This window comes from Ixodes scapularis, unplaced genomic scaffold (genome assembly GCF_016920785.2).
Source record: "Ixodes scapularis isolate PalLabHiFi unplaced genomic scaffold, ASM1692078v2 PGA_scaffold2__306_contigs__length_199485367, whole genome shotgun sequence".
Lineage (NCBI taxonomy): Eukaryota > Metazoa > Arthropoda > Arachnida > Ixodida > Ixodidae > Ixodes > Ixodes scapularis.
Genome location: NW_024609857.1, coordinates 35,359,856 through 35,382,560, shown reverse-complemented (window position 1 = coordinate 35,382,560; position 22,705 = coordinate 35,359,856). Strand labels below are relative to the sequence as shown.

Here is a 22,705-nt window from a genome sequence, read left to right as displayed (position 1 = left end):
TGTAGTTTTATTACAACCTTTGTGGACCTCAATAAAACATCAACATGGGTGCTCAATATTATTCTGTTCTAATAAGATTTCCGTGGAATTTACAACATTAGCAGCACTTCATACTATATCTTTCGTCAGCCAGCATATTGTTGTCGTGTATATCAGGTAATCAAACCAAACAAAAGCTAATCGTGTATAGCAGGTAATCAAACCTGCCGCGTTCTTCGTGATTCTAACAAGGCGTTGCGCAGGATGGGAAGGCAAAGTAGACGACGGTGTTTTTTGATCGACAGACCAACACATTAGAACCTTAACGTCTAATATTGAGAGCGGTAGTAACGACAATGAAGTGTAAACTTATGCTCCAAAATTTATTTTTGCTGCTCCGATATGTATTTTTACCTGCTCCAGAAAGGGTGCTCCAAAATGACTCAGACCGATCACATCACTGCAAACTTTTTGTGTAATACGCGAGAAAGCGCCGATGGCATCTTCAAGCTAATTGTATCGCACCGTGTGACTATCTAAATCTTTCACTGCGAAAGCTAAGCAGGAGAAGGAATGCGCCGAAATTATTTGAGGGTGTACAAAACCACACCATTTGTTTACCATGGCAAGTCCGTGTTTCTTTGAGACAATCAGGCAATAGAAATAGAGAGATTGATATTAATGTGTTCATGGCCTTACAAAACAAACTACTGCTACAGTCTACATTTTTCTACGAGGTGATTATTATAGCAAATTGTGACTACCTGCTGCGCGAGCACGAAGGACCGATGAGAGGCCCAGTGTCTTTTGAATTCTGCTTAACCGTTTCTAATTTTTGTTATCTCATAAATTTTTTTCTCGATAAATTGATCGCATCACCTTAAACGTTTCGTAACATTAGTGCAGCTATCCCACACAACCGTGACTCCTAGCTCGTTATGGCCGCCGTCTTGTTGTTTCCTGAGACGCCGTTCTCTGATCCGTAGACTACCGGCGGAGACATCTACCCGAAGTGAAACAGCAGCCACGTTTCCTCCATTTCTCGCAGCAAGTGCGAGCTGTAAATCGGCTCGTTAGAGACACCCCAAGGGGTCATCCTCGGAACGGCGGCAGGAGTGGTCCGGGAGAAGTCGTAACCCTGACATGTCGCGAGAAAGCGCGTCGGCCATGGCGTCTCCGGGACGGCCCAGTTGACACAGGTTTCCTCTTGCGCCGCCCGTCAAGGACCTAAAGGAGGCAATTAAGATGGCGAGGGAAAGAGGAGAGAGGCTCGGAAGCAAGGATACATACGCACCGGTCTCTTTGTTTATCTTGCGCCCTTGGTTTTAGGCGGAAGAGTGAGTCACGCTGTGACGGACAGAATTTTTGCTAATATTTTATGCTGTACCTACTGTGCACCAATCTGCGTCCTTTTATTAGAAACGAAAAAACAAAAACAACAACGACAGAAATATATGTTTTGCTTAGCGAGAAATATGCTTATTGGCAAATCGAAAATTAAGGATTGACAGAGTAAGATATTTAAGTTACGACCTTTTTACCGAGACGCAGGGAAATGAAACACATTCACATTCAAAATAGTTCTTGTCGTTAAGTACAATTTATAGTATAAAAGGTCTAGCTCAATCAGGGATTTGTAAAACGACAGACTATGTACCGCAAAACTTAAGTTCCACCTGCTGTGTGCTGAACTCAGGTTGGTCGTCAGAAACATTTTTTTTAGCTGCAATTGTTTTTTAATTTTAATTCTCTGCATGTACTTTAGATTGACACAACCAGAATTAAAACAGTGAGCACCGAAGATAAGAGTGTAAATAGGGACGTTTAGCAAACTGCTGCCGAGTTCGGCGTACCGCACTACCGGAGCCTTTGAAGCATGCTTTTAAGCACGCGCCCGGCAGTCACGGTACCACCAGGGCGCGCGCCTAAAAGCATGCTTCAAAGGCTCCGGTAGTGCGGTACGCGGAGCACGGCAACGGTTTGCTAAAGGTCCCTAATATCCTGTATTCCGACAACTCGTCTTTCCTACAACGCTTAACCCGGCAGTTTTTTTTTTTTTTTTGATAGCTATTAAAATACTTTATGTCTCTGCCGCGTTCCAGCTGTGCATGCAGAAAAGTCGACAAAAATTTGCCGGCTGCGCGATCGTTAAATTGGCGAAGACTTGAACATGGGAAGCAAAAACAAGACAAAGGAAACGGAAAAGAGAACAGAAATGGGGAGGGATAAAGGTAGTATAGAAGAAACAAAATGACGGATGTTTATTTCTTTTGTTAGTTGGAAAATACCAAATCAAGATGGTGGGTGGGTTCCAAGAAACTAAAAAGGAAAAAAGAAAAGATAACGAGACAAGTCTCCGTTTCTTGTTTTTGATTGTTTATTCGCGGAGCGCACCGTTCGAGCGACGTGCAGCGGAAGCTACGACGTATCTCAGCCAATCCGATACCACGTGTGCGTCACATGACCACATGACCATGCGATCCATCCGATTGAATGGGTTGCGCCGTACCGTCCGCCGCGGACTGTCGTCATAAGAAACGGAGCACAGCCTCTTCCCTTTCACTCTCGCTCAGAAAAGTGCACCCGGGGAAAGGATGTGTGTAAAAGAAAGAAAGAGAGAGAGAGGGCAACGGGAGAGAAGGAAAGTTGCCGGAGTTTGCCGTGGATGGGAGGGAAGAGGGGGGGGGGGAAGAGCAGGAGCACAGCAGTGGGCATCCCGGATGCAGAATGATCCCGCGAAAAGCCCCCGCTTCTCTCACTCGGTGTTTCGGTCGTGGTCCGGACCGTGGCTTCGGCTTTCGAGCTCCGCCGCGAGTCGTCTTGACTCTGTTTTGACAGACGCGGTCGGAGCACGGACGCGTGGACGTTCCGGGAGACGAGGTGAGTTTAAATTTCTACTCTGTCCTATCGTGGTTAAAAGACTGCTTAAAATGTTTCGTTAAATGTAGCCCGAATACTTGCGCGTTTATATCTAAAGCACTCTGATAAACATTAGTTTGCAATTAATTTCGAAGGCAGTCGTTGCATCTCGCTCGTCATTACGCAAGTGAGAAGCGCGAAATTCTCTTCTTATATATAGATCTATGATCTGCGTGCTGAGGCAGCGGTCGAATTTGTGAATAATATAAAAATGCTTCCCTCGTTTTGAGTATTTTAAATTTTATGAAAGCGCCCCAATTTTGTTTGTTCTAACAAAATGAACCGCAGCCAAAAAGTCTGGGTTAAGATATTCAGCAAGAAAACATGCAGCTATGTTTATCCAATTACCTTAAAAATGTTAAAATATCTTGAAACCCGTTCCAGTCTCTGTTTCAGGCCTCAGTCTTGGCGTTTTTCTTGTGTTTCTTTTTTCCCTCAAGTATCAAAACCATGACTCGAAATATCATAGCAAGAACGTCTAAAATATTCTAAAAGCTTTTTTATTGGTATCAAAACACATACTTCGCTTTCAAGATGTATACGCAGGTGTACGTAGTCATAAACACCCTCAAGCTTCTCATAATTCACAAAATTTGTGGCGTTGTTGTTTTTCTTCCGACAGATGCAAAGGACACAAATATGCATTCAGAGAGGGAACATAGATGGACGTACATACATGAAGGTCTGATCTGTCGGTCCGTTCATGTTTTCTTTCTAAATAAATGTATCGTTTAACCACGCCGGTCATCCCGACTAATGCAGAGCAAGTCGCCCTCTTTTTATGGGAACGTTTAAGGTTGGCGATGTGACTTTTAAGTAATTCGACCGTTCAGATAGCACCATTTGTAACAAAAAATGATATAGTACGAAGACAAAGGCTCATCGTGAGCCGAAAGTTGTATTAGAAAACCATTAGCACCCAAGGAAGTATACCAAACAAAAAAAGACACGCATAATCAAGCAGAAAACACGTGAACTTCGTATCTGCAGTGGCTAAATAAATAATATGAATGGTATTATTCCTTCACAAGAAAAACTCAATATACAAAAGCAAGTTGGTTATCGAAACAAATACCCGTATATAATACACGTAATTAAAGTCGGTGTTCGTCTGCTAAGAGCATGTGCGGACAAGTAATAATTGCCTGCCAGACGCTCGGCAACAAGAGAAACAATTGCCGTCCACTCGGCTACACAAGATAAACAGTCAACGAGGGTAAATGTCAGAGCCAGGTGCCCGGACTTAAGTACCTGGGCAAAAATCCTCAGACCCAGCATTTTGAGTGACGAAGTCGACAAAAAAATAACCAGGCTGTGACTGTGTTAAAAACAAAGCGAATGAAAAAAGAAAGGCATGTACGCTGTACATGACATTTTGTGGAGCTTTGAAACGTCTTCACAATTTTGTTGATGTTCCAAGGTGTACGTTTTTTGCAGTGTCGAGTGCATACAAACGGGCGCGTGTTCGTTTCTTTAGAAGAGCTTCCATCTTGAGACTAATGGAAAGTCAAGGGCACAGTGCCGCTGCTCATTAAAGTACACACTAACTGCGCGCTACCTAAATGAAGAAAAGCGCGGGCGGAGAAGAACAAGTAGAGGACTGTGATTAACGAAGAAAGGGTAAAGGCACAGGCGAACTGGTGAAGAACTTCCATCGTAAACCGGAGACACGGCAAAAAAAAACAAAAAAAAAAACGGACAAAACAACAAGAAATTTGTGTATGTACTGTATTGGTGTGATTAGTTGTATTTCCGCGCACCCGAAAGTAAGTTTTAATGCAGCATAAAATAAAATTTTACTGAGCTTCTAAAGACAAAGAAGCCCGTTACCTGTGCACAACCACCGATTTTCCGGTTCATTGCTATCTCCTCACAAAAATAAGTAAAAACTATAAACGTCGGCCTCTCTGACGATTATTACTTAGGACAGCCGACTGTCGGCTTCTGGTATGCAAGAATAATTTTGAATTTTTATATACGCATATAAAGCTTGTAGATATGTCTCTATGTCACTTTTTATAACAAAAATAGCTTGTGTGACGTCAGAAGTCTGTATATAAAACGGCGTTCTTATTCTCCAAAAAAAATTATTTTGAATTAGTGCTGTGTAAAATAATTTAATTTTCTGGAATTAGATAAAAATAAGGGAAACAAATAATAATTGTTGTCACCTTCAGATTTACTACCGATACTTCTTGGCACAATCATCCGATTATTTAAAGAGAAATGCTTCAAGCACTAATTTTCAAACGTTTTTTTTTAATGGATTAATAAAACCTTCATGGAAAATTGCCTTTTTTTCGACATGCTCGCTGATATGCTCATAATATTGGCAAGGGTACATAACCGTAAATAGCTTTCACTTCGAGCTAACAAAAAAAATCATGTAGAAAAGTACAAATGAGTGGGTGTATGGATAAATGAGGGAACAGAGTATCTAAAAGGACATGAAGATATTGTAATAAAGAAGGGGAAACGAGATTCAGCTATTATGGAACACAGGGCACACTGGAACTATATCAGATATAAGGCTTAGAGATATAGCAAAGGACTGTGGGTAGGTTGGCATTCGGGTCACATGGGACTACACCAAATGAGGGAGTATGATGGCATATGGGTTCGGCATCTTTCGAGAGTAGAGAAACGATCAGTAAAGTAAACTTTGAACAAAGACTAGCTGAAATTGAGGATACACCTGTGGGCAGGACAAGTGTACAAGTATCTATATATGAAATGTATAAACACTAAGTGGACAAACCGAACCCGCAAGTTGAAGTATAAATACATTGAACGAGATGGAGCCATAGATCAGTAGAAAGTAGGGTAAAGGGAGCAGAATAAATTGTGGGAAGAGAGAATGCATGAAAATCAGCTTTAACAATAAAGAGGGCACAAAAGCAAGAAATAAGGAAGGAACAGTTGTATGATAATTCATTGGGGAGCTCATTGCTGTTTGCAGCTTGTACGGAGGTGCAAAGTACAAAAACATATAGGGCTAAATTCCAGGAAATAGACACTCTATGCGACGTATGCAACCGGGAAAGGGAAACTATAGAACATGTCATTTTTAGGTGCACTGGGCTTTGTCCCACCCTGTTAGGGTGTATGACAACGGATTTGGAGGGGGCACTGGGATTCGGAGACATGAATGAACGAATGGATAGGGAAAGAATTGTGGTAACTAAGAGGAGATTGGAAGAGTAGTGGAAAAAAAGCTAGGGAGGGGTGAAAATACAGATAAAAATAAGCAATGGGAACACTTAGAACCAAATTCATACAAATTTAGAAAAGAAGGAATGACGAAATTTTAGGCTAGGTGAGGCAAGCTGCCGCCCGTTACAAAGGTTATGACCATTACCACCATTCATCTATTCAATGAGGGTGGTCACTGTTCTACTTTGACAATTTATTTACCTCTCTTTAACGGCGCCGACATCTCTGAAGCATGAGAATTTAGTGCAATAAAGTGGTCCGCACCCTTTCTTATACCGAGCATCAGAACTGAAATATATCGTACACCGGCGCCTCCGTGTGTCATTGAAAGTCCCATGGATCCCATCACACTAAACATCTTACTGATGCGCAGTTAATCTATTTCTCTCGACAGCATTGACCAGTCGGCAAGCACCACTACCATTACTGCTACTGCTTTTAGTAAATATGGTCTTTTCTGAGTTTATATAAGACCGATAGCTTTTTTATTCCACCTTAAATGACTGTGAAAATCAAAATCAAAACTTCCGATGGAGGAATAAAAATAAAACCAACCTGGCTTTAGATTAGTGTTATTACCTTTATGGAAGAGTACTATATCGTTGCGCGACATACACTAGAAAAGTCTATAAAATCTATAAAATTTCAAAGGATAAGCCAGTAGCTTTCACGAAGACTTAATTTATTACTTTCCGAGGCGCCATGTGTCGCATCGTGAGTTGGAGATCCAGTCACGGATTTGAAATATCGACACTGAAGAGGGATCCGCAAAGCTTTGCACCGTGTATGGAATGAATCTTTCGAGAAAAAAAAAAGGATTTTCTTCCCAAATGCCCCAAGAGCTGATGCAAGGCGCGCATTTATTTATTTATTTTTGCAGAAATTTAAGCCTTGAAGCGGCTTTCTTGGTCGATCCGTAAAATGCAAACACTGTTGGAAAGTTTTAAAACGTAAATGTCTTCTTTTTTAGCAGGGTGTCTGGAAGGTTGCGAATTTCAAAACACTAGGAGAAGCTATGTTTACGAATGGTGGCTAATGTTCTCCCCCTGTATGCTTTAGGATGGTTGGCATTTTTAAGTGTATATTACACTCCGTTTCGTCATGACTTAAAAAACAGTAAAAGCTACGCCCCCCCCCCCCCCCCCCCCCCCCCCCCCGCAAGCCCATCAGAGCGTTGGAGCAAGACCTGTCGCAACAAAACCTCGCCGAGCACTCCTCCGGAGAAAGCTGTAACATGCTTCGCTTCGTTTCTGATTGACCAATGGGGGTCCGCAGCTTTCGCTCTTTGCCAAGATATGCTGAAACGGAGTATGACACTATATTTCTTAAGAACTATAGGCACAGCGCACGTCAAGCTGCAAGGCTCTGCACCAAAAGCATATATTATTAAGGCGAATTCATCACCTTTTCCGGTCGATGCTATGAAGGAATTGTTCAGTAAAACGTAAAGTGTGCGCCGTGACCACAAGCTTTTCGCATGTTTGTGTAGGCAGCTGTGTTTTTATAACATTATTGAGCGTTTAATGAAGTAGTTATTAAATTTATTATTCTATCAGTGCCCGGAGGTATTACATACATTAGTGGTTTAGCACAGACGCGCAGATGTAGGCACTAGTAGCTTTCTTGAAAGTAATTATTGTATTTTGCGAATGCTTTAAAAAAGTAGGTGGTCGTGAAAAAAAAAAAAAAAAGAAACTATTTTTGGGAACAAATTTTCAGTCTCAACAACCGACAAAATTGAGAAAAAGAAACCACGCATACTAATAAGCAATTTAATTACCGGTATTTTCCAGACTATATAGTCCGGAAAAGTTGGACCTTTACCAAAGGCGAACTAGTGCGAATTATGCAGTTTGTTTCAAGATGCTTTGTGTTTTAATAAAGCAAGCTTTCTTCAAAGCGTTTTGAGTATGAAAGTTGATTTTTGTGAGGACTATGCAACGTTTGCAGTGTAAGCAAAAGTTTTTATTTTGATTTTTATTTTGCCCTTGCGGACTATAGGCCTTTCCAACGCTTTTCACCTAGGCGAGAAATGCTGAGTCACTGGGCTGTTGGCGCATGCGCGGCGTCTCATATTTCGTAGAAGAGAGCTACTTATGACGCTCAGAATGCGTCCCACAGCCCAGCAGACAAAGATGGCAGCGCCCAGAAGGCGATGATTGGAAAGGTCTATACACCGGGTACGGACTATAGTCCGGAAAATACGATAGTTAAAATTTACTTTTTAAACTTTTAATTAGTGAATGTTAACACCCTTAGTAACTTGCCGGGCGTCATCGAGAACCTCTAAATTAGTTGATTTTATGACGACTTGAAGCATGCAGGGGTACGTTAAAAAGTTACCACCCTTGCAGCAGGCGATAAGAATATTATCAGCGGGCGCTGATAATATTCTTATCGCCCGTGTTTTCGCATCGCCGACCTTGTACCTGACGCACGAAAGATAATTTTATCGCATCCCGGTGCGGTAGAATGATCTTTCGTACTCCAAATCGTCCTAAAAGTAACTGATATGGGGGGTTTTTGATGACGCTCAGCAAGTTTCGCATCTGCATTATATGTTTAATTGCATAAATTTAAAGATCAATTAATGATTTTTACGTAATTATATTGCTAGTTAGTGTGTTTTTGTTAAATCCCTGTCGTCTGCCGATCCTGGCAGCATGTCCCCCAGGACAGGTTTTTTTGTTTTTTTTTGCATTCAATTTATTGTATTAGGAATGTTTGAAAGTATTCGTAGAAGCATCCGGTATGACAGCATTGGAGGCAGAGAAGTCAATGCAATCGTTATTTATTTAATCATTTTTTTTACAAAAAAATCGGAATAAATTGTATGAAGGGAAAGAGCGCGGGCGAGCCGGTTAAACGACATAGTTGAAAACCCAGAGAAAAGGGGAAATAAATAAGACTTGTGTTGTCTTCCATTTTTGTGAAAAACCCGAGACTGAGGTATTGACAGACGACGACAAGGAAGAGAAGGAGAACGTCTCAAGTGCCCGTTTTTTATTTCCGCTTTTCTAAGGGTTTTCAACTAAGGCGGAATAGATGTTTGTACGACGCCACGACATTCCAACTTCTAAGCGGAAATTGGTGCGATACGACACGTATGATGCATGCAGATATTGCAAAAATTTGTAGATTGAATTAAGAAAAAAATAAGGAAAACAGAAATACAACGATTGATGGACTAATCAATCTATTCGTATACCTTAAGTGATTAATTTCACAGCCCTTCTGTAGGCAACCGAAACATAAAAAAAACAACTAGTGTGGTTACAAGAGCTCATTGCTCTAAGAACCTTGCTTGACCCCATTTATAACAAAACGACACCAGTAATCCTTGATCAACGACCCTGCCCTCCAGGAGAACAGAAAGACTCGATTGTCGCTCATCGCCTTCTCCCCGCCATCCGCCCTAGCTTGTACAGATGCGGCCCAGATGTTGAAACAACGCCGAGTATTTCACGGCAACCGGGAGGGACCTGCGTACTAATATCAGGAAGCCTCTGGATACAGCGTGCTCGCATTTCCGGAGCAGATGTGTCGAAACACGCCGCCTCACTGGGCCCACCCAAATGTATAAATTGAAACCACGTGCCCGCCTTGAAGCGTCAACCTGACCGTCCTTTACCTGCTATGCTCCTTTCACAACTAAGCTGACAGTATGCTGGAAGCTACGCGAACGCTGGACCAGTCGTGTGCTTGTCTTTCACCAGCTGATCGCGCTCCCATCCATATGCTCACGCGCAGAGAGCGGAGTCAGGTGATGAAAGGAGAGCGGTCGATTAGTCCTGCGAGCTCGCGGCCCCCACCACGCTGTCAGCTGAGGCGTGAACGACTTCGCGCACTGGCGAGGGTGTTCTTGCTAGCAGTCCGGGTTGGATGTTTAGGAACAGCCGCGCGCCACGCTACACGTGGCGCGCGGCTGTGTTAAAAACTCGCTGCGATCTTCAGTGACCTCCAGGTTTACTTTGTTTAGAGACGGGATGGGATGGTTTTATGTTTTTGAGGGTAGCAGTATATAACCGCTCGATCTCTGTGTTCAGTTGCAGGTATTGCTTTGAACGTGGTGCTTAGCATCTTTATGATGTTAGCGGGCAACGATGCCTGCAATCCCGCGGTTGTTATGAGGTTTGTTCTGGTGCTCTTTCAGTTAGCATTTGAACGGTCACTAACTTTATGATTAACCGATTATGCAAGCTTGAAGGATGAATAACAGGATGAAGCACCTGCTGGTTATGATTATGCTAGGCAGTTTGTTTTGTTATTGTTTTTTTAATAATATACTAATATAGCAATGAATATGGGTACCTGCGATTCTCTTTATCGTCTCTTGTTTTCTGTTTATGATATTTTGTTTTTAATGGTGTGAGGACAAGTTTTGGCTTTTCGGAATACATCACAAATAAAGCAAAGGGTGAGAAGGAGGCGGGGGGGGGGGGGGGGGGGGCTTTCCATGGGATCTTTTTTTTTTTTTTGGCACTTGTTGACTACGAACATAAGAATGTCTTGGTTCCATGAATTGGTGACAGCGTCTTCTTCGGGCCGTGTCGGTCAGGGCATTTCTGATTTTGAAGTCTGCGTTCTGGTATCGCGTTGCTCAAGTCCTTATTTTCACGCGTCGGCGTGTCACGACGTTCAGACAACACCGCGTTCTATGGTAGGGAAATGTGCAGAAATGGGGCACTAAAATGATTGGTCGTGCTTGATGCGCACTTGATGAGTCATGTAGCTAGATGATTATCTTAAGGCTCTGTTACACTCCGACGTAACGCGTGCGCGCGTGCGAGCGCGTCATAGCGACGTGACGTCGGCGAAACCCCGACGCTCTATACTCCGGCGTCATGGCGTAACCGGCGCGACCAACGGCGTTCGACGCAGCCTGACCGCCTCGACGCCAAAATGGAGCATGCCGTATTCCGCGCCGGCCGCGCCAGCGACGCCGGACCAGGATGCATCACGCGCTGGCTCCCGGCAGCCCTCGCGCGGGAAGCGCGGCGAATACGAGCAATAGCAGACGACACGAGCACCACTCCGTGTGGCGTCATGTTTGAAGAATCGGACTCGGTCGGTCGAGAAGCTGATCGAGGGAATTCGTCCTCACCCGTGTGTCTACGACACGAGGAAGCTTGAGTACCGTAGACCGTGCGCTTGTCAAAGATGTACCGTATGTACTTTGAACGCCTACGCTTGCGGCGCAGGTGGTGTACCAACAGTGCAATCGCGAGTTTTCGTCGTGCAAGGTACGTCCACGCCATCGCTCGAACTTGATGCTCAAGAAGCGCGAGAATTTTCGTCTGCTATTCGAAACGAAAAGAAACCGGAAGTGGCGCACCCTCGCAGGAAACGTGCCCTCGTAGTCAGATTCTGCGCATGCGCCGCGCCGGCGGCCCACCGACGCGCGCCGCCGGCGCCGCCAGGGCCGCCGGAGTATAAAGAAGTCGAATTTTTGATGCGCGCGGCGTGACTGACGTGACGTAGCCGACTTCGGCCAGCGTTCGCTTGCGCGCGCGTTACGCCGGAGTATAACATAGCCTTTACACTCGCCCGCATCCATGCAGTGCGGCGAAAGAGCTTGCATCAAGAGATAACTGAGGTGCCTCGCAACTGACAATGACAACCGAGACATTTTTGTGATGCTGCAATAGGTGCTATTCCAGTCAATGCCGTCAATAAAAAAAAAAATCTTTAAAATCATTTACGTAGAACAGTGAAAGGGGTCATTCAAAGGTCGTGAGAAATCATCTTTAAAAAATCTTCAAGACCGAGGAAAACAGAAAAACAGGTTCCGTGTAGGGCGAGTGCCACCCTGAATTCCATAGGGAGTTTTAGGGAACCGTTTTCGAACGTCCGATTCGGTACAATGGGCCTCCCGGTTTCGAACTGGGCAAGTGCGAGTCTTCTGCGAAATCACATGCTCAGTACCGTATTGGATGCGTAAAAGCGGTCCCTATAACTCTCTAATGTTACGAACCGTTTCACGCTTAGTGCGACCGCAGTCAACATCACGATACGACAGACCGAATCAACTGTTTACTGCCGCTTGGTAACTGCTTACTGATGCTTGCTAAGACCGATGCTTGAATATGCGCATGTTCTGTGGGACCCGCACCAAGTGTACCTTGCCATTAAAATAGAAAAAAAGAATCCAAAACCGTGCTGCAAGGTTTGTATCGGGAAAGTGCGATAGAGCATCCAGTGTGACAGAAATAAAACGTGAGATTGGTTGGGAACTATTGAATTTGAGGAGAAAGAAATTTCGTCTAAAGTTTTTATTTTTTTATATTTAGTAACTTAACTAAAATTGATATGTATAAATATTTTGAATTACCAAATTATATTTCAACCAGAATAGATCATTGTAACAAGATCAAAGAAATATTTTGCCGAACTGATTATAAAAAAATACTAATTTTTCTCTCGTACAGTAACGGACCGGAATTCATTGCCTGCATCAGCATTTACTACAGATGACGTAGGATATTTTTTTTTCAGCATCCTACATTTTTTAACATTCAAAAGTTTGTGTGTGTTCTCTTATTAAACAGTATTTATTGTATCTTTGCCATTGTATTTATGTTTGTATGTGTTTTGTTTTGTGTTTCGCTGGCTATAATGCTTCGGCGCTGCAGGTTGTTTCTGTTAATAAATGAATAGAGTAGCTTTAAAAAAATGCATCGCCAGAGTTCTCAACATTAATATTTGCGTTTGCCATCGCCAATTCAACCAATCAGGCACAAAAAATGGGGGAGGGGCAGGATCGCGTCAGATTTTTTTGTGCGTGATTGGTTTAGCCGGTGATAGAACAAACGCACAAAAACGGTGAGCGCTGTGACGATGCAGTTTTTGGCACTGCTTGGTTGACGGCAACATGACCACCCGACAGCGGTATCGCTCCACGCGAAACAGGATCAGACTAAAAGCTCCATTGAAAGGTCTTTCTCTCTTTTCGAAAACTTCCACCGGTACGGCTGCGGCAAGGAACACTGCAGTCGCACGTACACCCAGGTAAAGACCGGTGTTGTCCACCAGGAAACTGTGGATAGGTTCGCGGACGTAGAGCATTTCCATTGCGCCTACCTTTCACTTCTCTAATGACATTTCGATCTGTTTAGACATCCAACCGGCGTACTGTCGTCGTGTAACCTCTTTAGCATGACGCGCCATAATGATCGCTGCTTAGTAGTATAAACATCGACACAACACATTTGACAATTTTTTTTTTAAATATGAATTAATTTACGCTGTTTGCGGTATGTCGAGCTAAGATGCTTCGAAATGCTCTATTGATTAGTCTCAAACATAAATCCGGATTTTCAAAGCAAACATGAAATTTGATCATTTTCGGCTAGCATGGCATTTATTTTCAATCCGAAATTTGCCTCGCATTTGCAGTTACGATTGCACACAGTTATTTTTACAGTAACATCTTAAAGTCCTTTTTTTCTTTTTTGCAAAAGGTACAACATATAATAAACTTGTGTTGTAAGGTATAGGAACCTGGCGAACCTAATTCAAGCCCCGACCAGGGCGCCCCTGGCGGCAAACGGGTCAGTTTCATCGGGAAGCTCCTGCCAGTTGCTGCTTTGGTTGTGCTTTGTAGCGGGTTAGCGCCGTAATTTCTGAGATGGCAATTACGCACCAGAAAAAGCCACGGTTGCAACAGTACGTACAATAACGCGCACGGCACGAATTTTTGCGGCTTCCCTTCGAGTCGTATGAGGCGGGGCGCCGCGCGACCGAGGTGCGACTTATGCGTCGAAGCAAGCAAGTGGCGCTTCTCACCCTACAGTTCGCGTTTTTCTTTGAGCTGCTGACGAATAACCCAATTAACGTTTCCTAGCGAGGATGGAACAACATGGACACGTACGGCAAACTCTAAAATTTTCAGCAAACATTTTACTGGAATCGAGAAGCCGAACACTGTCGCCCACCCAAGCTACAACCCACCCTTGGATGTTTCCATCAGCCTACAGGAAAAGAGTAGAGCTAGGAATCGAGGAACGGCTCGAAAACAATCACCCGGTTGTTGTCAAGCTGATTCAGAAAGCAATAACCGTACATCGTTAGCGCAGTCCACTCAACACCAACTAAGATATACCTACGCGAAGCTTGACGTTTTTTGCGGGAGCGCTCAATTTCGTCTGCGGCGCGCCGTGACATCCACGTGCCCGTCGAAACGGACCTCCTTCACGTCGCACACGTGGCCAGATTAGTGAAGGAGTTTTCCCTTTGTCTTATTGGCACCATGGAAGTACTTCCCGAATTCGTAACCGCCATAAATCCCGTCGTAATCTAAGACGGGGACACTGTTCCCTGTGCTGTTAGTCGCCATTAGTTTTCGATGATTCTGCGCCGGCTACCGCTAGGTGGCGGCGAGCAATAGGCGACCGCCGCGACGAGGCCGGGTCACCAGCTTCCTGTTATACTTATAAAATGCTTCAGACGAATGGTATCTTTTATCAAACGACAAAACCCACGTTCCAATGTTCGCAGTGCTACGGATTCGCTTTGGAATTCCATAATAAGATCTAAACCATGAAATCTAAACCCAAAGAAACGTGAAGGCTCTGTTTCTCGAGTCATTCTATAGTTTGATTAGTTTCGTAAACGTTTGTGGTTATATAGCGACACAAAACACCGTTATTCTTTTTTAATCGATTGGTGAACCGCTCCGAGCAACAATTCGGTTCAAATTCTAGCAGGAAATCGATTAAAAAGTTTGATCAGGCAAAAACGCAGGGACATTTTGTTTTTATAGTTCACTGTTTTATATTTTAAGCGGAAAGGGAACTTAAACCTTTGCCGTATGTTTTTGTTTCCACGAAATACTGTTAGACCACTATCCCAAGTGCGTCGTTATAAACTTTTGTTTTCTGGCAATAAGGGCTAAAACAAACTCTAAGACCGACCTACGAGATAATGGCAGTATAAAATTACGCCGCCTTATTCGTTAATGGCGTTTTGTTTGGGGTTTCTTCAGACTTTAATGTGTTTTTTTTTATTTTAAAAGTTGAAAATACATCGGTGTATCCTGTATTGTCCGAGTCAACACGGCTGCAGAACTTTACTAAATCTGGTCCTCGCGAACCACGTCCGATCTGGTTTTACGTTAAAGACTATTACATAAGCCACTATTAACATAAATAATTAGTTTAGAATCAGTAAACCACTGTGCTCTAAAATATTTGCCAGATAAAAAGAGAGCAATGGTTATTGACAATATACTATAGGCACATGCTCCGGCATGTGGTCTTGTTACCCCGTGGCGAATACGAATAACGAACGCGTAGGCAATACAGATAAATCACATCCACGGATTTTACTAAACCTTTCGACTGTGAAAGTAGTCAATTAACGTTCCGACTAATCAATGAATGCATTCATTACTGAATTTGTCTTATTAGATTGATTATTTTATCAAGAGTATATATGCATGACTGTCACGGCTGCCGTCTTTGTCGTTGTCGAACTACACATGAATACTTTCCCGGACGTCACATTCTCCAGATCGTCACATTTGCTAGGAACCTACATAACCTCAAATTGCTGTCCCACTTTGAAATAATAAAAAAAACTTTGATTCTAAATGGCACATATCTCACCATGTTTTTCAATTACCTTCATAACACTTAGCAGCTGTCTACTTGACGTCATGTGCATAAGTATACATAGATTTAACTGTACTCTACCTCTAAAGTGCTTCGTTCAATTTATTGATTCATTTTTTAAGCTATGCGGTTAACACGTTGTTAAGCGTTACGTCTATTCAGTGACTCACTCGTGTGCCTCTCGTCTGAAACAGTTGCTCAGGTTCTGCATATTTCTCTTATTAAGAAAGAGTCGCGTAAAACGAATGTGACCTCTAGCTCCCATACTGGAGCCCATGCCACAAGCACGAGAGAGCTCGATGTCGCTGCTTTGAATCTGCGTGTGCTCTATATTGGGTAAATTGATATGTATGCTTTCCATGTGTTTTCATAATATTATATTTTTTTTTGCATGATGTTTGTTAATATTTTCACTGTTCTGTTTTTATTGTATACTGTTGAATTTCACCCCTCATTTGTGCCTCACAAGCGCTCCTTTGGAGCGCTTGTGAGGCACAAACAAATGAAGTGAAATGAAACGAAATTAACGAGCACTCGCGCTAGAAATGCATGTCTCAAAGCCAGGAGCGCGGCTAGCTCGCGCGTTAAGCTTTGGCTGCTGTCTCAGCTTAAGGTGGAATTATTAACTCTTTGCCCGAGTGTGCCTTTTGTTTTTTCCCAGCTTAGGTTATCAACCCATGGCATTTGTATATACGCTAAGCACAAAACAAAAAGAATGATTACAGTAAGATGTATTGCTCCTGCATAGCTATAAAACTCCCAGCACATGTCATCTCTAAACCTAAAATGTAGTTTTTTTAATATCTCGCGGCGTTAACAATTCCATCAGTCTTCTTGTTAAGCTGATTAGCTTTTTAATTACTTAAATAACGGTCAGCGATAACTTTCTTAAAACATTTTAGTCGGTTTAAAGCCCTGCTAAAATGTAGCTTAATCATTTTAGTTCCTCTTCATTAATAGAACGGGCGTATTATTAATCAAACACAAATTTTATCAGTCACTAGTCTGCTAGAAAATTCCGTGATGTTCAAGTGATAAACTTGCGTTTTGAATACAAAATATCACCTTCCTAAGTTCCTATCATATTGGGGATGGCCAAGTTTCAAATAAGAAATTAAAAAAGTGAAACCTTTTACAAGATACCGATATTTATAATTATAAACATCACCCCAACTTCGCAAAATTGTCATTGTTGGACTGCAATTCAGAAGAGCCGTAGTCAGCTGGCTTCATCTTCACGAAATATATTAATGATAACATTTTAGAACTACTACAAACGCAAGTTCCGAACGCGGTTCTTCGTGCAATTTCCAGCACACCGATGACTATAGCCAGACATCACCCCCAACTTCGCAAAACTGTCGTCAGCCCGCTTGAATCCAGAAGAGTCGCGCTCATCTCCCTTCACCTTGTCGGGATATATTGATGATAACATTTTATAACTACCACAAACGCGAACGGCGAACTCTGTGCTCGGCGCAATCTCCTGCGGAATCTCTGGCGGTTTCAATGTCGTGCCGTCAAAGGTTGGACGTTAGCCGGCTCATTGTCCCGGAGCCATTAAATGACCAAGGGTTCGGAGCCGGCCGTAACCTCGGTCTTTCACGAAAGGGCAGATTACATACAGGCGACCTGCTTTGATCAAGTCTGATTCGTCCGTCAAGATGGCGCGGCACAGCCCCTTACAAACGGCGGCGTTTTTGTAGAAAAAAGTATATGTCGAATAGGGTAGCTTCATTGCACGTAATCGCGAGTAATATGGTCGTGCTTCTTGAAAAAATACACGGACAGGGATATATACACGACGCTTCGGGCGGACGCCCTTCTTCACGTAATAGACGATAGAAGAAGGGCGTCCGCCCGAAACTTCGTATATAAATCCCTGTCCACGTATTTGTTCGAGACGCACAACCATATATTACTTGCGATTACGTGTTTTGGCTCATTGTGCTCGGCAGCACCCCGATTCTCTTGGCAGCTTCATTAAAGTCGGTATCACGTGGTTCGGTTTTTACGGCTTTCCTTTTTTAGTGGACCAGGTGTCAGCGGATCTTATGAAGCGTTCAACGTTTGCTCTCTCTTTCTCTCTCTTTCTCAAACTATTCAAGCTCGATTGAACGTGCAGTGGAGTAGAACACTTTGACGCAGGCAAAGAGAAGAAGAAATGGACGAATTGTGAACTTGCATCACACGTACACAACGAATGAGACGATCCGTTCACGGTGATAGGCCTTCCGCGCTGTGTACACGAAAAGCCTGTCACTGTGACAACCGCAGGGAGCTTGGTAAATGTCGACGATCTAAGAAACGTTGGATCTAAAAACACAATGTGGTTTGTTCTGGGACTCTGAGCACGTGGAACGTCGTGGTGAGTGTCCCGGAACAAACGTTGTTTGGCCAGCCTTGTTTCTGGACCTGGGATCAGTCAATCGCTTGTCAACGGGATTGGCTCTACGCGCGATGTGCTGGCGATTAGACGCGAGGGCAAGTTTGGGGGCGTTTTGTGCGTCTGTGTACCCAAATCAGGAGCTGCATCTGGATTCTTTTACAATGAGCGGGAGATTCGGTTGCTATTGTAATTAATTTTGTAATCTTTGAGCAAAAGGACTGCATATCAATTTGAATTAACGTGTGCGCTTACATGGTTGGTTACATGGTCAGCATTGGCACAGCGATTTCATACTGAAACATTGAAACCTTGATTATAGAGCATTCTGCACATGTTTTACTCTATTGTTCATTTTTAATTGTTCCATTTGGATGAATTCGAAGCACTGACATGAGAGCGGGCTGTCAACATTGCGGAGCGGAACGAACAACGCATGCTTTGAGATGAAACGGAAAGCCAAACTGAAAAAGGTACGTAATTTTTTTGTTGTCTTACTTCTTCAGACAGCGTTCGTAAAAGGCTGGTGTTAAATGCAAAAGTGCCCGACAACATCTGAAAGACAAATTTTGAGCCTGAGTTTGAAAAACAAAATATCTTATGTCAATGTGACCTCTTCTCTTCTTGACTTTCTCACTAAGAATGTCTTGATCATGTGGTCTATTTTGAGGATTTTCGGGGGTGGTGTGTTGATTTGACGTAAGTCGTTCATGTTGAAGACCATAAGGAAGCTTTTGAGCATGTAGGCATGGTGGTTGGTTTTGAATGTTCAGCACCCTCTATCTGTTTAAACAAATATAAATCTAACTTAATATATTGAGCTAAAAAAAGAAGAAATAATCATATCTTCTCCTTAAAATTGAGAAAACTTGCCCCTAAATGAAAGCGTTGACAGAAATATGATATACATCTGAGTAAGCGTAACGCGCCGTGTGAAACTTTTACAAACAAGTGTTTCTTCTCGATTTCCTGTTGGAAGCAAGCTTTGTTTCAAACAAAGATGAAAAAAATGCTAGAGTCCTGGGCCATTACTTGCGACAGTATTTGAATATAAAAATCTTGCTCGTACTTGATGATGTTTTAAATTAAAATTTCGGGGGCCTAAGGGTAAACAACCTGAATGCCTTAAATTTTCAGATGCTTTTCAGACTTTTACCAGGGACGTACAAGTTCAGAACAACGAGGTACCTTGTCGTCTTGCTTTCCGCCTTTGCTCTTTTCTCCGTCTACTTGAGTAACCACCTCGCATCGCTTCTGAAGAGTGTCAGATACGAGACGAATCGGCAGGGTAAGTATATGCACCTCACACAAGTTTGCTCACTCAAAGGTCTCAACCGCTTTGCTAAGAGCATGTGTTTCTGCCAGGCGAAGCCGAAGAACCCTCCAAATTCAGAAATACGAAGGTTAAGCATTCTTTTAAAAAAATAAAATAAAATAAAAGACTAAATTTTACCACTCGCTATCTGTCAACCTTAGTGCGACGACGAGCTTTTTTTTTTAGTGATATGCAATACAGTTTCATTCAAAGTCTTTACATAAACCATAAGTCGCATGGAGCCACTACGAGGAAGAAAACCTTGGTATGAAGTAATTCTGTAATACCTCCTTAAGCAAGAAGTGACTTCTTGTTTTATTATCATAAATGCTATAATTTGCCCGTTGTCTCTTGCAAACACCAAGATTTCTGAGTCCAGGATAGAATTGTACAAACATTGTTTGACCGAATACATATTTTCTGAGGAGACGAAAGGCATAATCCTAAACGTTATATAGACTTGAAAAAACGGTGCTGGTAGAGATCTAAATTAACTACATAACAAACATCTTTTTTCGCCTCTGTCGGTTGCGCGTTTTTTTCTTCTTTGCTCTACCGCAAACAGCTTTTTCAGATTACCATAAATAAACAAAGAGTGAATATTGAAACTTCATTTTAATTCCCCCCGGCGTGGTGATTACGTTTTTTGGACAGACATCTGGAATGTTGCTGGTTTATTGCGCGCTGTATCACCAATTTGTAAGAATGAACTCACTCGCCCTCACCGCTAGTTTGGAATGCACTTGTATCCTTTCCCATATAAATCAGCTTGACTTCACAATTTCGCCAAAGTTAAATTTAAAAAAAAATACTTTATTAAGTTCTGGTTCTATGTTGGTCATTTTCAATATTATTGAAGTATATAAAATACATCAAAATTCATTTTAGATTTCTTTTTGAAGGCACAACAACTGTCTTCAGTTGGCATCATAGTAGCAAATCTCGTGGTCCTGATTAAATTTACAAGCGTTCTTTATTGTTTCCAACCCAGTCGGAACAAGGCAAGCATCATTGTACACCAACATGTCGAGTACGATTCCAAACGGTGTCGGTGTCGACCAGGAATTTTTGAAGACCAGTCGAGTTTTGCTAGACGTTCTCCTTGGAGTAAGTACGTAGTTCAGTGTTTTTATGTGATCTATTTTTTTTTTGCTATTACATAGTACTACTTATAACCGCGGTAGTAAACATTTGACTTTTATAAGACCCACCCTCAAACGAAAAAGTTCAAATACAAAAATAAAAGTTAACATTGTGATTGAAATAACTATAACGTAATGTGAATATTAGTTTGCCTGCATAATTGCTTGGAAAGAGCACCGCAAGAAAATAGGTTTGTTTGAGCCTCATATGTCTTCTGAGTGTATCTAAATGAATCGTGGATTTTTGTATCTTGAATGTTAAAGATCTCAAACAAAAATAATGAAGCAGTATTGCCATCGTTTGACCCGGATATACACTCCTATAACGATCAACATTTAGCTATATATATATATATATATATATATATATATTTATATTTTGTTTTTTTTTTGTTTTGGGGGGGTGGGGGGAGGGGGTTAAGGTACAAAAGATGGCGTGAGGCACCTTAAGAAAGCTCCCTAATAAGTGTTCGGTACTAGAAACAAGGTGGAACGGATTGCGCAACACTGCTCCACGTAGAAACAACGAGGTAGTTACTTGTGTTTTCAATTAAACAGTTTTGGTCATTTTAATTTCTTTGATACAAAAATATGACCTTTTATTAGATCAAGTCAATACTTAAAAAAAATATCTAGCAATAATGAGTGTATCTTCGGAACATCGAAAATGTCGATTCTTTATGTCAGAACTACGTTTACTGCGTTGAACGTGTAAAGAAAATAATTAAAATAAATTTTTCATCGCATTACGGTGTTGAAAAATACAAGACATTGTAGAATAAGCTCACAGGCGAATGAAGACGAATTTTAACATTCGGCTAAGTAGCTTTCCACAGAGAGTTCCAGATTTCCATAAAAAAAAAAACAAGAAAAAAAAACAATATTTTAATTATTTTATTTAGCAACATTTTTTTTTTTTTCAGATTGAGGAGGATCAGCTGTCGAGGTCGAGGTTCGACACGGTAGTGATATCAGGAAACGATTCAGATGTGCGATTGCTTTTCAAGAAAACGCTCGAAGCGCAAGGGTACAAGGTTATCCAAACCTCTTCAACTAACGCACTTGCCACGGGTGAGAAAATTGTTTGCTCTCTATAGTTGACAAACAAAAAAGAAGTATATGACAAGTAATTTTGTCGCATTCATTGGTTCTCCTATCTAGGTCGAAAAATCTAATTAATTTTGCGTTCAAGAAAATTTTCTTTTATCTTATAAACCTAATATCTTTAGCGCATAGTTGTTTTCCTATACAATAAATAGATGTGGCAAATACATTGTTATGTATATTTTTTACTGATGGTCCTTTTATACGAATGAATTACACTTTTTGCATACATGCCGTTTTTATAGTTCTTTTTTTTTTTTTGGTGGTCGCATGAGTTATATTTTATGTCCATAATTTGTAATCGGCGGATACTTTCAGAATGACAAAATAAATGAACAGACATGTATGTCGATAAACAAATAAATAAGCAACGAGACAATGGCACATGTACACGTGATACTTTTTTATCAATAAATTGAGGAAGGCCTGCTTCTTTCCTCGCTAAAATTAGAAGCAAGCGGGAAAGAGAGAAAGGGAGCGAGGGAGAGTCTTCTAAACATTCTTCATCGGAGTATCCTAGGTAGAGCTACCTCAGATAGACTTTTAACACAGATTTTTGGAGTGTTCGGGATAATAATAAGCTGTTCATGACGTCACTTAGAGCCTTAGAAATTCGCGGTTCTCCGATAATTTAATTAATATATGGTTGAACGTGCTTTGGTTTACAAGGTTTCTGTGGCTTCCATCACGTAGTAGTATTGCAGCAAAAAGTTCAAGCTAGTGAGCTAGGCGTGTGTTACCTAAAAATAAGCCGTCAAAGGTAAACAGCAAATGCTGCGTAACTATTACTTTCATTGTGTATTTTTCGCACAGTCAACTGCGACAGCGACGTCTTGTGGATCTGCTTGGGAAATTGCATTGATCAGCATAAAAGTCGGCAATGCAACGTCAGGTATCATAAAATGGTGAGTAGATTTTGGGAAGAAAGAAAAAAAAATGAGTGCACCTTTGGGCCTTTTTTGCTTTCTCCGAGCGCACACATTCTCAGCTCTTCAGTCTGCGTGATGCGTAAGACTCGGATTTACAATTTGATCTC

General features: G+C 42.0%; 1 protein-coding gene across 1 annotated transcript; it reads left to right on the top strand.

Moving 5' to 3' along the window:
• The first annotated feature begins 2,747 nt into the window (after window positions 1–2,747).
• Window positions 2,748–22,681, top strand: LOC121836444. The gene is made up of 7 exons (XM_042291343.1): window positions 2,748–2,859; window positions 18,495–18,581; window positions 19,246–19,396; window positions 20,415–20,530; window positions 21,489–21,636; window positions 22,483–22,574; window positions 22,658–22,681. Exons 2-7 carry the CDS (start codon window positions 18,555–18,557, stop codon window positions 22,679–22,681), a joined length of 558 nt encoding a protein of 185 aa, XP_042147277.1. The 5' UTR covers window positions 2,748–2,859; window positions 18,495–18,554.
• Window positions 22,682–22,705: the final 24 nt, after the last annotated feature.